Raw genomic sequence first — 16,022 nt, forward strand, 5'->3', positions numbered from 1 at the left:
CCTGTCTTCTCCCCTGGCAAGTGCTGTCAGCCATGCTTCTGAGCCCAGAATGTCCTGGTGACCAGCACGCAGGAAAAAAGACACAAAGCAATGTCATTCTCTCTTCCCAGGAGCAGAGCTCCTGGCACCTGTGGAAAAAAAGACACAAAGCAATGTCATTCTCTGTCCCCAGGAGCAGAGCCCCTGGTGCCTGCGCAGGATGCGTCTTCCCAGGTGAAGCGTGAGGACGCCCTATGTGTCCGGGGTCAGCGGGGCCTGGAGGAAAGAGCCATCCCCACAGAATCCATTACTGGTGAGTGACCAAGTAGCCATCCACACCAGAGACGGGAGGGGACAGGGTTAGCATGGTCTCCCAGCCCCCAGAGTTAGCTGTCGCGTATGCCAGGCCAGAGGGCTGAGCTTGAAATGGAAGGGCTGTGCATCCAGGGCTGGGCTGAGCCAGGATTCCTCCAGGGGACACAGACGTGGCAAACAGCATTGACAATTTGCTGGTACACCTGGGCTCAGCGTGTTCTGTTTCCTCTCTTCCTCATATTATCTGTTTTTAACGATTCCATCTTCCCCTTTAGAAACAATATCCTGGCAGAAGTACTAAGTGTAAGGCTTCATGGGTGGGGGAACAGGCAGGTCAGGAAGACCTGTTGTTCCCTGACCAGGAAGGCCTTTCATTGTTTTAAACAAGTGTTTATGGGCTGCTGCCTCTGTGCCAGGCACCCACATACCTGCGGTCCTGTGAGGGACCTCCTCTTAGCTGGCATTGCAGCTGGACTCTGTCGTAGGTGAGAACTCTGTTAGAGCAGATGTATGTATCAATCAGAGTTCTCCAGAGAAACAGGACCCGTAAGAGTGTGTGTGGAAAAGAGAGATTTATTTTATTTTAAGGAATTGGCTTGTGATTGTGGAGGCTGGCAAGTCCAAAATTTACAGGGCAGGCCAGCAGGTTAGAGACCCAAGGAAGCGCTGATGTGGCTGCTCGAGGCTGCAGGCAGAATTGCCTCTTCCCTGGGGCCTTAGGCCTTCAGCTGGTTGATGAGGCCCGCCCACATCATAGAGGGCAATCTGCTTGACTCAAGTCTGCTGACTTACATGTTCAAATCTCATCTAAAGAAATACCTTCATAGAAACAGCTAAATAATGTTTGACCAAATCTCTGGGTACCATGACCAAGCCAAGTTGACACATAAAATCAACAATCATGAGACATATTAACATACTGTAGCCCTTTACTTATTCACAGGTTAGAGCTCCACAAACCTCATCCCCCCCTTAGTCAGAGCCTCACACCCATAGGTAAGTGCTCACAGTGTCTGGGTAGAGGAAAGCCTGTTCACTTGTCATCAGGCATGACCCTTGAAAGCATCACAGTATTAGGATCTTTAAGGAGATCTTTAAGAGATAAGAAGGCAGTAAGTGTAAATTAGGTTTGAGACTCTGTAGAAGAAAGAAAATATAGGGTCTTTTTCTTACATCTTAGAAAAATCCCATTCAACAGCTTTAAAGGCTTCTCGTAACATTACTTTATAGCCTATAAATATATACAACTATAATTTGTCAATATATAATTTAAAAAAAAAAGGCTTTCTGGAAGTTGTCATCTTTCCAGAGGAAATACCTCTTTCCATGGTGGTCTCAGCACCAGAATAGGAACCGTATTCTTTTTTTAAAATTTTTTTAATTTTTTGTTGTTGTTGTTGTAGAGACAGAGTCTCGCTCTGTTGCCCAGGCTGGAGAGCAGTGGCGCGATCTCAGCTCACTGCAAGCTCCGCCTCCCGGGTTCACGCCATTCTCCTGCCTCAGCCTCCCGAGTAGCTGAGACTACAGGTGCCCACCACCACGCCCGGCTAATTTTTTGTATTTTTAGTAGAGACGGGGTTTCACCGTGTTAGCCAGGATGGTCTTGATCTCCTGACCCTGTGATCCGCCTGCCTCGGCCTCCCAAAGTGCTGGGACTAAAGGCGTGAGCCACCGCGCCCGGCAATAGGAACCTTATTCTAAGGAGATTTAAGTTCCTGCAGCACAGAAAGACTCTTTCTTAGAGACTGTAGTGTCACTCCCCTACAACATCCTCTTATTTGCAGCAAAAGCTCCGTTAATTGGGGCCAAGTTGACTTCAACCTTTAGTTAATGAGACTTATGTAATTGTACCTGATGTTTAGGGGAAATAGATAATTGCATGAAATCAGAGATTTACTCAAAACACAAACTTGCAGGCAATTTCTCATCTTCTAACACCTTTGCCGCTCTTGTTCCCGAGAGTAGACTCCCCAATTTCTGCCCAGGACCTCTTGTCCCGGATTAAACAGGAGGAGCATCAGTGCGTGTGGGATCAGCAGGATTTGGCAGACAGAGATATTCCCACGGATCCCAATTCAGGTGAGAACAGGGCCAGAATGAATATTGAGGGCAACCAGCGCTTTTCCAAAGGAATCATTAAATTAATAATTTATTGTGTCTATGCAACCGATACTAAAATTACTTTAGCACTGATGTTTTGTTTTTTGAGATAGAGTCTTGCTCTGTCGTTCAGGCTGGAGTGCAGTGGTGTGATCTCAGCTCACCGCAACCTCTGTTTCCCGGGTTTAAGCAATTCTCCTGCCTCAGCCTCCTGAGTAGCTGAGATTACAGGCATGTGCCACCACACCCGGCTCATTTTTTGTATTTTTAGTAGAGATGGGGTTTCACCATGTTGGTCAGGCTGGTCTTGAACTCCTGGCCTCAAATGATCTGCCCGCCTCAGCCTCCCAAAGTGCTGGGATTACAGGCATGAGCCACCGCGTCCAGCTATTCAGCACTGATTTTTGAACGATAAAAACAACCAAAAAGCATCTAAAAGCTGCATATAGTTCTGTGTCAGAAAATTGTTTACATTTTCTGGAATTTCTCTTGAGTGAATACTAGTTAGAAGTTTCCCAAGAAACTTGTAGGGAGGGTCTAGGCATTCAGGGAGGCATAAAAGAACAATGGAAGCCCCACCTGCCCACGACCTATGTGTGTGTCCATGTGTTTGCAGAGCTAAGTCCAGTGTCATCGCCTGGTAGTTAGGACACAAGTCTCATCCTACCCACCATCCCAGGGAGAGAGGATGAGAAGTTGAATCTAGGATTCCTTGTGCTTTGTCACCTTCACAACAGAAATTGAGGGGACCCAGGGCAGAGGGAAAGCGGGGCCTTCCTGCTTCACTGTGGTTCTTATCAGTGACCTCTGGTTGCAGCCTCTGCCATCGCTAGTTTCTAAGTCATACCCGTTAGCTATGGCCCTGTGGGCCATTATCTGGGGCTTTCTTCTGGCCTGTCCTGGCCCCATGAGTTCCTCTGGGGCTAAGCGGTAGAGCTGGGAGGTCTGGGTTTTAATCCTGGCCCTGCCTCTGCACAGACCTTGGGCTAAGCCTCTTTCTGGCCAACTTGAAATGCAGTGAGCAGAGAGAGTCCCTTTAGGAAGGGGCTTACGAGGGTAAGGAGGATGGCCTGGAAATGCAACACCGATACCAAAACATGCCCTGCAGGCTGCAGCCGCCGCGTGGGATGGTTTTCAAATCTTTGATGGGAGGCCGAGTGGAAATGAACAAAATCTAAGACTGCCTTCTTTCCATGACAACAGAGTCTCTCATCTCAGCACATGACATTTTGTCATGGATCAAGCAGGAGGAGCAGCCATACCCATGGGGACCACGTGACTCAATGGACGGCGAGCTTGGATTAGACTCTGGCCCTAGTGAGTAGTGCCTACCTGGGCCCCGGGGTTTCTCCTCTGGAGCTGTACAGCTGAGGCCTGGAGGAAGGCTGCTGCTCTTCTCAGCTCACCCCTCGTAGGGCGATGTTCTGTTGATGGCAGCCTTTCAAAGTTCTGCACCAAAGCGCCCCCATTCTTTGTGGAGTGTGATATTGTATTAGTTCCCCGGGGCTGTCATAACAGGGTACCACAGGCTGGGCAGCTTAAGCAATAGAAATTTATTCTCTCACAGTTCCACAGGTTGAAAGTCCAAAATCAAGGGTGGGCTGGGCCTTGCTCCCTCTGAAGTCTGTAGGGAATTCCTCCCTCGCCTTTCCCAGCTTCTGGTGGGTGCTGGCAACCTCTGGCGCTCCGTGGCTTGTAGATGCGTTGCTCCAAGCCTCTCTTGTCACATGGCGTTCCCTTGTGTCTGTCCTCACATGCCATCTTATAAAGATACCAGTCATATTGGATCAGGGCCACCCTACTCTAGTATGACCTCATCTTAACTAACTTTTACGTCTGCAATGACCCTGTTTCCAAATAAGGTCGCATTCTGAAGTCCTGGGGGTTAGGACTTCAACATACTTGGCAGGGTGAGGGGGAGGGCACAATTTAACCCTTCATGGCAGGGAGGGGAGGAAGGGAGAGGGGCCGGGAGAGAGCTGAGCCAGTGTGCCTGAGGCAGTCGACAGCAGCAGGTGGTTCACATGCTGGAAGACACTAGCCAGGCTGCTCATGGCGGCTCATACCCAAGATCCCAGCACTTTGGGAGGCTGAGGCAGAAGGATCTCTTGAGCTCAGGAGTTTGAAACTAGGCTGGGCAACATAGTGAGACCCACAGAGTCTACAAAAAAAGTAATAAATTAGCCAGGCGTGGTGACTTATGCCTGTGGTCCCAGCTACTCTGGAGGCTGAGGTGAGAGGATCGCTTGAGCCTAGGAGGTCATGGCTACAGTGAGCCATGCTTGCACCACTGCACTCCAGCCTGGGCGAGAGCGAGATCCTGTCTCAAAAAAGCCAAACAACAGTAGCCGAAGTACCCCAGGCATCCCTGAGCTACCATCCCAGAGTAACTGATGAACACACTGAAGCTCAAAGAGAAAGCGAGGATTGTTTTCCCCAACAGTTATGGAACCGAATGTCTCACCAGACTTGAGTCTCTTGGGTCTTTCTGAAGCTCTGCTTATTAAGCTATGACCCTAAGCGTATGTTTATGGATTATTGAACACTCTTAGCTCAGGCTAATATTCCTCGCTAAAACCCAGTACCATCCTCTTGCCCTCAACATGGCTGACCTAGTGTCTTTTGGCTGGTCGAAGTGTTAACAGAATAGCTGAATGTGTGTTCCCTGTCCATATTCCTGACATCCTTTTTTTTTTTTTTTTTTTTTTTGAGATAGTCTCTTGCTCTGTCACCCAGGCTGGAGCGCAGTGATGCGATCTCGGCTCACTGCAACCTCCGCCTACCAGGTTCAAGCAATTCTTCCACCTCAGCCTCCCCGGTAGCTGGGATTATAGGCGCCTGCCACTATGCCCAGCTAATTTTTGTATTTTTAGTAGAGACGGGGTTGCACCATGTTGGCCAGGCTGGTCTCGAACTCCTGACCTCAGGTGATCCTCCTGCCTTGGCCTCTCAAAGTGCTGGGATTACAGACATGAGCCACTGTGCCCACAGCTGACATCTTGAAAGAGCTTAAACTCCACATAAGAGCGGAGGACATGAGTTGTTTCTGGTTCTGAACAGCCATTTCAAACTCAGGCGAGCAGATCACACTCTCTATAAGACAAACTTAGTTCTAGAAGAGCCAGTGTGGGCCTGGAGGAATTGGCAGGAACGAGATAGGAACAACGTATGTCCTTATTTCAAATAGAATTGAAAGCGATCCTCTTTATAACGGCTGGCTTGGTGGGATGAGATGGGGGAAGCCAGGACACTGGTGCTGAGCACCGGAAGAAAGCCAGCTCCACCGCTTCCTCCACAGCTGTAGGCTACCATTGCTAGCTCTGGCCCTGAAGGCATAGGAACTAGTGCATGTGACCTGGGGCCAGCAAATTCTGCCCAAACCCTTCCTTATCCCTCAATGCTATATTCTGATTCTTCCCAGTTGGCTAGGAGCATGTGGGCCTTGAGGAGCCTGTTCTTGGGGACCTGTACTGTGGGGAAAGCAGTCTAGGAAGGCCCATGGAGAATTTGCAAGGATTTGCAAAGGACCCAACCATTTTCCTACTTAAGTTTGGATATCATAGAATGATTTGCCTCATGTTGTTTTACCTTTTTTTTGTTTGTTTAAAGACAGGGTCTCACTCTGCTGCTCAGGCTGGAGTGCAGTGGTGTGATCATGGCTCACTGCAGCCTCGATCTCCTGGGCTCAAGTGATGCTCCTGCCTCAGCCTCCCAAATAGCTGGGACTACAGGCATGCACCACTGTGCCTCACTAATTTTTTAAAATGTTTTGTAGAGATAGGGTCTTGCTATATTACCCACGCTGGTCTGAACTTCTGACCTCAAGCAGTCCTCCCACCTGGGCCTCCCAAAGCTCTGGGATTACAGGCAGGAGCCACCAGGCCCAGCCTATGTTATTTTATATTTGAGAGACCTTTGAACCCTAGCATTTGGGAGGAAATGCACAGAATTTGGAAGACAGGAGTATCTGGAAATGGTTCTTTTGCCTTCCTAGTCACGACAGCCTCTTACCAGAACCTCTGTTCTTTCTCCCAAAGTGAGCCTGCTTCCTATTTATCAGTGTTGGAATTTGACACTGGCATCTCATCTGTGGTTTCTTTGAGGTTTAAAACCAACCTAGTACTGTGGTTGCCAGGGACAGCCAGATGGTAGACATGCTATTATGTGGAAGAGTCTTCTGGAAAGGGGATGGAGGGGAGAAGAGTCGGGGTAGAGAACACAGTGCAGACACGGGATACCTGTCCCTGCCAACTTCCTTCTCCAGCCCTGGGATATGTAAGAGGGAAAGAACTGGTATCCATTTGACTCAAAGACAGACCTCAACCCAATTGGATATTACATTCTTGTAAAAGGGACTCCTGAATTTATTTATTAATGAATGTGTACTGAGACTGCTCTCAGCCAGTTAGTGTAAGACAAGAAGAAGATTCAGTTTGCCCAAAGTTAATGTGCATCAGTGCCTCCACTTAAGCAGGAAGCGTAGCTAGGACTCTGGAGTCCAGTGGCTAACAGGTGCTTCTGGAGTGAGAGGTGGTCAGGATCTGGAAGCCGGGCCACCACTCTCAGATGCCAACACCCACAGAATATGACATGAAAGCACCCTCTTGAAATTCCCACATTATTCACTGCATTGGGTTAAAACAGTGGTTCCAACCTTTCATAGTTTTTTTAAGCAGGTATTTACTTAGTGCCTGCCATGTGTTACACAATATTGTAAGCACTTAGAATCGGCAGTGAAGGGCCAGGTGTGGTGGCTTAGGCCTGTAATCCGGCACTTTGGGAGGCCGAGGCAGGTGGATCACCTGAGGTCAGGAGTTAGAGACCAGCCTGGCCAACATAGTGAAACTCCATCTCTACTAAAAATACAAAAAAAAAAAAACTAGCCAGGTGTGGTGGTGGGTGCCTGTAACCCCAGCTACTTGGGAGGCTGAGGCAGAAGAATTGCTTGAACCCGGGAGGCGGAGGTTGCAGTGAGCAAGATTGCACCCCTGCACTACAGCCTGGGTGGCAGAGTGAGGCTCTGTCTCAAAAAAAAAGGAAAAAAAAATTGGCAGTGAAGAAAGACCTTTTGTGGAAAGAGGATGAATAAGCAGGCCAGCAAGCAGGCAAGGTAAAGCCAGGGTGCAGCAATGCTCTGAGAACAATGGCAGGGAGAACAGGAAGGAGTGCAGACATGAGGCAGAGCAAGGGCAGAGTGGTCAGGAAAGACCTCCAAGGGGAAGCTGTGCCTGACTGAGTGTGCCCTTGGCAGCAGGAAGGAGCTGGCCATGGGGCTGCAGGGGAAAGAGAAGACCAAGAAGAGGGAAGTGAGGGTAGAGGCCATGGAGGCTTTGGGGAGGAGGATGGAGCCGTAGACTGAGGCACCTGAGCATGTATGACCTATGGGCCAAGTTAGAGTTTGGATTTTATTCTTATAAGAAAGGAGACTAGGCCAGGTGTCATGGCGGGCACCTGTAATCCCAGCTGCTCGGGAGGCTGGGGCATGAGAATCCCTTGAACCCAGCAGACGGAGGTTTCAGTGAGCAGAGATCATCATGCCACTGCACTCCAGCCTAGGCAACAGAGCGAGACCCTGTCTCAAAAAAAAAAAAAAAAAAAAGAAAGAAAGAGAGACTAATAAAGGGTATGAAATCGGACATGATCTGGTTTACATTTTTATAGGTTTCAGGAATGGATTGGAGTGGGGTGCAGAGCCATGTCTGAGGCTCACGCATTTGATGCAGACCAGGTGGGGAGATGCAGGTGGTCAGAGCTGGGGTAGCAGCAGTGCACAGAGAGAGAAAGGACAGATTCAGATGCACTTTGAGAGTGTCACTCATGGGTTGCGTGTGGGGGCTGCGGAATCAAGAAAGACTCCTGCGTCTGGGTCCTACAGAAGTGAGTGAACGGTAGTGCTGTTTGCTCAAGTGCCAAGCCCTGGAAAAGAACCTGTGTTGCTGGTTCTAGTTTGGAGTCAAGAGTTCTAGTTTGGACCTATTAAAATTTGAGGTGACACTCAAGTAGCAGATGAAGTAGGTGAATATAGGAGTCTGAAGTTTAAGAGAGAGCTTGGGGGTAGACTGATTTGGGAGTTACAGGTTGCAGTGACTTCCAACATCAGCGACCTGGAGTTGGCCAAACCTCACAGGTTGAGGGCTCAGGCCCCCACAAGACTGTTCTCTCTTCACATACCAGGCATAAATTTGGGGGTTCTAGGCCACCCTCACTTCTGACCAGCTGGCTATAAATTCTGGGTTTCCCATCACCCCCTTGGCTCATAGAACTCAGGAAAGTGCTATATATATCATTATAGTTTTATTACAGCAAAAGGTTTCAAATCAGAACTAGCCAAAAGGAGACCCATAAGGCAAGGTCTGGGATGGTCCTAAGCATGAAGTTTCCATTGTTCCCTCCCTGTGGAGTCAGGATGTGTCACCCTCCCAGCATGTCAATGTGTGAAAATATGCAGAGCATTGCCAACCAGGGAAGTTCACTGAACTGTGGCGTTCCGAGTTCCTGTTGGAGCTTCTTTATATAGGCATGATTGATGGACTCATTAGCCATGAGGTTCAGCTCAGTCTCCAGCCCCTTTCCCTCCCCGGAGGTTGGGCCTCAAACCCTAACCCTTTAATCACGTGCTTGGTCTTTTTGGCATGGCAGCCCCATCCTTTGTCATCTCCTTAGCTTGAACTCTCTAAGAGACCACCATGAATAACAAAGACACCCCCGTCACTCAGGAAACCCAAAGATTTAGAGGCTTCTTCCCAGGAACCGGGGACAAAAGCCAGTCAAGTTATTAGGCTTAGGTTGTTGAGGACTGTATGAGTTCTAGGGACAGTGTAAGCAAAGAATTAAAGAGATCTTAGCTCTGAGCCTGGCAGAAAACCAGAGGAGCAAGGTGTTACAGAGGCTGGGAGAAGAGAATCTCTCAGGGCGGGTTCACTACGTGAGACGCCCATGAGTGGCTGCATATGCAGGACAGAGAAGAGGCTGGTGGATTTGGCAGCTTGGAAATTATTGGTGATTGTGACAAAAGTTTTTGGGTGTGGTGGCTCACACCTGTAATTTCAGCACTTTGGGAGGCCGAGGCAGGTGGATCATTTGAGGTCGGGAGTTCGAGACCAGCCTGGCCAACATGGAGAGACCCTGTCTCTACTAAAAATACAAAAATTAGCAAGGCATGGTGGCGGGCACCTGTAATCCCAGCTACTTGGGAGGCTGAGGTAGGAGAATTGCTTGAACCTGGGAGGCTGAGGTAGGAGAATTGCTTGAACCTGGGAGGCGGAGGTTGCAGTGAGCAGAGATTGTGTCACTGCACTCCAGCCTTGGCAACAGAACAAGACTTGGTCTCAAAAACGAAAAAGTTTTTCAGTGGAATGGCAAGGGTGTGTGCCTGACTGGAATCATTTAAAAGAATGGGAGGTGAAGAAGTGGTAAGGGCAAGCACAGTGACTCTTGATGAGTCTTGCTATAAAAAGGAACGGAAATGACATGTGAGGAGCTAGGGCAGGGGCCATGCGGGTCTAGGGAGGGGGTTCTTTTAAGGTGGGAGATAACTAGACCATTGTCTCAGGTCAGATGCTCCCAACTACTTTAGAACCCTGATTCAAACTGCCTTAAATAATAAAGAAATGTCTTCTGTTACGTAACTAGAAGTCCTAAGGTAGGTCAGGTTCAGGCTTAGTTGATTCAAAGACTCAGCATGTTTTCAAGGACCTAGGTTCTTTCCAACTCCTTGCCTGACCATCCTCGGTGTGGCTTCATCCCCAGGCTGGTAGCATGGCAGCTGCCGCTGTCCCAAGCGTCACATCCAGACGTGAGTGCACAGGAAAGCCCATCTTTTCCTGCACACTCTAAGGAGTGAGGAAATCCTTCCAGAAGCCTCCCAGCAAACTTCCCATACCCCACTGACCATGACTAGGTCACATGCTTTCATGTGAATCACTTACCAGCCAGTGACTGGAAAGGAAAAGCCCTCATGGCCATGCATGGGGCGGGGAGTGGGGGTGGGGTGGGGGAGAGGAGGAAGGATGATGTAATCGTTTCAGAGTGGAAAAGTAAAACCCACTAGAGATGTGGGCCAGGATGCTGGGCTGTGTGGAGGCCCCTCAAGGGTTGTTTTTTTTTTTTTTTTGAGACAGGGTTTCACTCTGTCACCCAGGCTGGAGTACAGTGGCGCGATCACGGCTCACCGCAGCCTCGACCTCCCAGGTTTAAATAATCTTCTCGCATCAGTCTTCTGAGTAGCTGGGACCATAGGCGTGTGTCACAGTGCCTAATTTTTAAATGTTTTTTTTATAGAGATAGGGTCTCCCTAGGTTGCCTAGGCTGTCTCTCAAACTCCTGGGCTCAAGCAATCCTCCTGCCTTGGCCTCCCAATGTGTCAGGATTACGGGCATGAGCCACTGTGCCTGACCAGCTTGTGCAGTTTTTCAGCTGCCTGGGTGCAGTCACAGGACTGGCGTTCTCCAGGCAAGCACAATAGAGGAGCAAAGGCAGTCACGGTGCCCTAGCAAGTACCCGGGCTGCTGGGCCTGGAGAGCCAAGTTGGGTCAGGAAGACAGAAAAAGGCTGGAGGTGGAGGGCATGGCGGGATGGTGAGAACGTGGATTGAGGCTCACACTGGGTTGGAAGAATGGTCAGAGTAGGACTGTCTTAGGTTGGCTTCCTGGGAGACAGCCCCTGGGAGTTTATGTGCATATGGTTTCTTTGCAAGTCCTCTAGGAATAACACCTGGGAAGGAGTGAGAGTAGCAGGACTGGGTAGACAGAGAAGCAAAGACCCTCAGTGCCATGGCCACAGAGGCCACAGCGATCTCCTGGGATGCTCTGGAGCTGGGATGACCCTTCCCAGGCATTCTGCACTGAGGTGAAGAGAATTCTTTTGGCCTGTGCACCTGGCCAGTGTCCTGCAGAGATGGTTCTCTGCCAGGTCAATTTTGATTGAGACAGAGAGGGAGGGTGGGCCCAGTCTATTTAAGAGTATCATGTAAGGACAGATCTCAGTCAAACACCAATGAATACAGGAGGGCTGGATGGAAACATGGCAGATATGGCCTGAGAAGCGGCCTCCGGGGAGCAGTTGGGCCCTGGGCAGAGGGGTATGAGCATGGAGAAAAGAATGCTGAGAAGAGGTGGGAGGCAATCCCTTTCTTCAGAGATCTTCCACAGCCTTCCCCTAAATTGGGGAGCAGGGCTCCTCTAGGGAGAAAGGAATTCAAACTGAAGACCAGGGAGGTGATGGAGTGTGAGGCATAAGAACCACCGGGTGGGGAGGGTGGGGGGTGGTGGGAGGGGGAAGGACTGGGCCTGATGTCACCATTCTGATGCTCAGAGCCTGGGCTTTGTCTCCCACTGCCCCCCAAGGCACAAGAACTGTGCACTGGGAGGAAAGGGGGTAAGAACTGCATCTCCTGGGGTGGTAGGCTGGGTGGCCACTGCCATGGGTGCAAGGAGGGCCTGTCACTGTGCTGCCAAGGTCCAGGTGGGTCAGGTGCCAGGGTGGGACTCACATGTCCCAGCTGCCCACACCTGCCCAAATCAGATGCCCCACATGCTTAGTGGAAACATGATTGCCAACCCGTCTGATGCTTATGTTTCCAGCTCCCTGCATTCCATTCTGTGGGTCTCTAGATGGTTTTCACCTTGGATAAAATTCCTTCCTTCCCATTGAGAGATTGTCCTGAGATAAAAGTGAGCATTGTCAGTGTCTGTGCTGGCTCACATCTGTAATCCCAGCATTTTGGGAGGCCAAGGTGGGAGGATTGCTTGATCCCAGGAGTTGGAGACCAGCCTGGGCAACATAGTGAGACCCTGTCTCAACAACAACAACAAAATTTGTATTTTTTATTTGTATTTTTATTTTTTTTTGAGACAGAGTCTCGCTCTGTCGCTGGGCTGGAGTGCAGTGGCGGTATCTCAGCTCACTGCAACCTCTGCCTCCTGTATTCAAGTGATTCTCCTGCCTCAGCCTCCCAAGTAGCTGGGACTACAGGTGTGTACCACCACACCCAGCTAATTTTTGTATTTTTAGTAGAGACGGCATTTCACCATATTGGCCAGGATGGTCTCGATTTCTTGACCTCATGATCCACCCCCCTCAGCCTCCCAAAGTGCTGGGATTACAGGTGTGAGCCACCGTGCCTGGCCTTTTAATATTTTATGTTATGTTATGTTATGTTATGTTATGTTATGTTATGTTATTTACTTTTTTGAGAGATGGAGTTTCGCTCTTGTTGCCCAGGCTGGAGTGCATGGCAAGATTTCGGCTCCCCGCAACCTCCGCCTCCCTGCTTCAAGCGTTTCTCCTGCCTCAGCCTCAGCTGGGATTACATGCATGCGCCACCACTCCCAGCTAATTTCATATTTTTAGTAGAGACGAGGTTTCTCCATGTTGGTCAGGCTGGTCTCCAACTCCCAAACTCAGGTGATCTGCCCACCTTGGTCTCCCAAAATGCTGGGATTATAGGCATGAGCCACTGCGCCTGGTGGAAAAAAATTGTTTTTTTAATTAGCTGGGCCTGGTGGCACATGCTTATGGTCCCAGCTCCTTGGGAGGCTGAGGTGGGAGGATCAGTTGAGCGCAGGAGGCCAAGGCTGCAGTGAGCCATGATCTCTCCAGTGCACTACAGCCTGGGCAACAGAGCCAGACCCTGTCTGGAAAAACAAACAAAAACCATCGTCCACCAGACTGCAAGTAAGTCTTGTTTTTTCTGAGCAATTCTATCTTCCAAAATGATTTCTGGACAGCAGGTCCCTACCCCTTAGTCCTCAGCGTTCTGGAGGGACTTCCTGTCCTTGCCGTGTGCCACCTGCTTGACCCGTTTCTGGGCTCCACAGCAGGGTGGCTTCGGGAAGGTCGAAGGGCCATGTAGATCGTGGCCCAGCACCTTGTGCAATCCCTCATAGTTAGTGGAACTGAGGCTCAGATAGCACGCTCCCTGGACCCCGTTGGGGAGCAGTGTGGGGTCTGGTCGAGAACCCCTGTCAGCATGTTACTTCTTCCTCTCTCCCCAGGTGACAGCCTGCTGATGGTGAAGAACCCACCCCCAGCCCCGCCACAGCCCCAGCCCCAGCCCCAGCCACCGCAGCCACAGCCGCAGTCGCAGCCCCAGCCGCAGAGCCTGCCCCCGATCGCGGTGGCCGAGAACCCGGGTGGCCCCCCGAGCCGAGGGCTGCTAGACGACGGCTTCCAGGCGCTGCCCGGGGAGCGTGGCTCGGGCGAGGCGCCGCTGGGTGGGGACCGCAGCACTGGGGGCGGTGGGGGCGATGGGGGCGGTGGGGGCGGCGGCGCGGAGGTGGGGACGGGGGCAGGCGGCGGCTGCGGCAGCTGCTGCCCTGGCGGGCTGCGGCGGAGCCTCCTCCTGCATGGCGCCCGCAGCAAGCCCTACTCGTGCCCCGAGTGCGGCAAGAGCTTTGGCGTGCGCAAGAGCCTCATCATCCACCACCGCAGCCACACCAAGGAGCGGCCCTACGAGTGCGCCGAGTGCGAGAAGAGCTTCAACTGCCACTCGGGCCTCATCCGCCACCAGATGACGCACCGCGGCGAGCGGCCCTACAAGTGCTCGGAGTGCGAGAAGACCTACAGCCGCAAGGAGCACCTGCAGAACCACCAGCGGCTGCACACTGGCGAGCGGCCTTTCCAGTGTGCACTGTGCGGCAAGAGCTTCATCCGCAAGCAGAACCTGCTCAAGCACCAGCGCATCCACACGGGCGAGCGTCCCTACACGTGCGGCGAGTGCGGCAAGAGCTTCCGCTACAAGGAGTCGCTCAAGGACCACCTGCGCGTGCACAGCGGCGGCCCGGGCCCAGGCGCCCCACGGCCACTCCCGCCGCCACCCGAGCGAGACTAGGGCCCGGCTAGGGGAGGGCAGGGCCGGACAGAGTGGGCTGGGAGGCGACCCGAGGGCGGTCTGAGCACCAATCACCCTGCCCGATGTCCTTGGCCACCGTCTGGAAATCGGCAACAGGCATTGCACTCCGGTTGGGGGTCTCCCGGGGTGGGGCAGGGGTCCCCCAGATCTATCTGGTCTGAATGGACGCCCAGCTCATCTCTAGGGTGGACCCAGTGGCCGGGGAAGGGCCAGGGGGACCGCGAGGAGCCAAGCGTCCTCGGGCACCGCCCTCACACCCCCTTGGGTGCCCTGGGACCACTGGGCCACAGATGGTCATCAGGGGAAGCCACCAGGGAGTCCCGAAGCCCTTCTGAGATCAGGAAATCAGGTCCCAAGGTTAGGAGACACCCTGAAAAAAAGCGAAGGCCGAGGGATGTGCTAAGGGTAACACCATGATGACAACACTGCCTCGCGTTTCAGTAGCGCTTTATACTTTTTTAAGTGTTTTCTATCCGTTATCCATTTCACCCTTGGCCTATCCCTCTAAGATAAGCGGGGTAGGATTTTCCTGGTGACTGAGGAAAGTAAGAGGCAGGTGAGACGGTTCACCCAATCACACGGGAAGGGGCGTGCTTGGCCCCGCCACGCTCACCGCCTACCTCCACTGCCCGGGAAGCTGCCGGCCTGTCCCTCCTGGTCTCTTCCGTTCCTCTCTCTCACCCACGGACAAAACCAGAAGCGACGGGAGGCCAGCTCCTGGGGTTCCTGGGAGCGGGGAACAGATTGGCTACGAACGCCCCAGGTTGTGCATCCAGAGGGTTCTTTTTCCATGGGAGCTCCTGGTGCCCCCTCGGCCCCAGCCTGTCCCTCCCGCCTCCAGCCCCTCAATTTCGTGCAGCAGCATCTTGTCACTGCACAACAGTGGCCTGGTCCCCCAGAGGCAGCTAGGGCCCCAGGTCAGACCTCACCGTGATGATTCGTTCAGTTTTCCCAGGGCAGAGAGGCGAAGGAGAGGCTTTCGCTGAGAGAGCAGCCAAAAGCCTCTTCCCAGGAGCGTCGGGCAAGTGGGTGCTAGAGTCTGAGCCTCAGGCTCTCCTGCCCTGGGCCTCCCAATTGGTGCTATCTGTTACTGCCCGTGTTCACGGACATGGATACAGACCCTGCTATGCTCCATACCCTGCAGGCGCCTCGGGAAGCGCCCAGAGGACTCCCCTTCACGTTGGTGCACCTGCTCCATGGCTCTGGGCAGTGTCCCGAGGGGCCACAGTCTCCATTTCAGCGTCTTGCATGGCCTGGCACCGGGTGGGGTGGCATGCCCCAGGACCCTTGTTTGTGTCAAAAATGACTTTCCCTGCCCCTGCCGTGAGTCTGGCATTCTTCCCAGCCGGGAGCACAGTGGGCAGCCGGCACCCAGCACCACTTTGGTGAGCGCCCTGCTTCCGCCCTCACCCTCATCTACGCTGCTCCGCTTTCCTCAGACCCCTTTTTGCCATGCAAAGGGAATTGACATTAAATAAAAGGTATCCAGATTGCAGACTGCATGTTCACAGAGCTGGGGGTTCTCCAGCTTGCCTACAGTAAAGCCTCAATGAACTGGAATCCAATTCAATGGGGTATTTTTTTTGGTCTTCATTCTGCTTTTAAAAGGAGACAAATATTAAGAAAGCAAATTGAGATGAGAAATTAGACAGGGTTCAGTAGAGTTTTTTAGAGTAGAAGGGGACCCTCCAGTGATCAGTTGCTGGGGGATGGGGTAGTGTGCCACTTTTCAAAAGCATATGCAGAAAGGATTTTCCTAATCTAGATCATGGAAAGG

General features: G+C 51.9%; 1 protein-coding gene across 1 annotated transcript in view; it reads left to right on the plus strand.

Annotated features, from left to right (window-relative positions):
* Nucleotides 1–15,810, plus strand: part of LOC107126376 (zinc finger protein 282) — a 31,217-nt gene extending 15,407 nt beyond the window's left edge. The window contains exons 5-8 of the mRNA XM_045388183.3: nucleotides 173–292; nucleotides 2,260–2,373; nucleotides 3,598–3,711; nucleotides 13,389–15,810. Of these exons, the coding sequence (XP_045244118.1) occupies nucleotides 173–292; nucleotides 2,260–2,373; nucleotides 3,598–3,711; nucleotides 13,389–14,224 (1,184 nt within the window). The 3' untranslated portion in view covers nucleotides 14,225–15,810. The remainder of the gene's footprint in view (nucleotides 1–172; nucleotides 293–2,259; nucleotides 2,374–3,597; nucleotides 3,712–13,388) is intronic.
* The last annotated feature ends 212 nt before the right edge of the window (nucleotides 15,811–16,022 follow it).

This window comes from Macaca fascicularis, chromosome 3 (assembly GCF_037993035.2).
Source record: "Macaca fascicularis isolate 582-1 chromosome 3, T2T-MFA8v1.1".
NCBI lineage: Eukaryota > Metazoa > Chordata > Mammalia > Primates > Cercopithecidae > Macaca > Macaca fascicularis.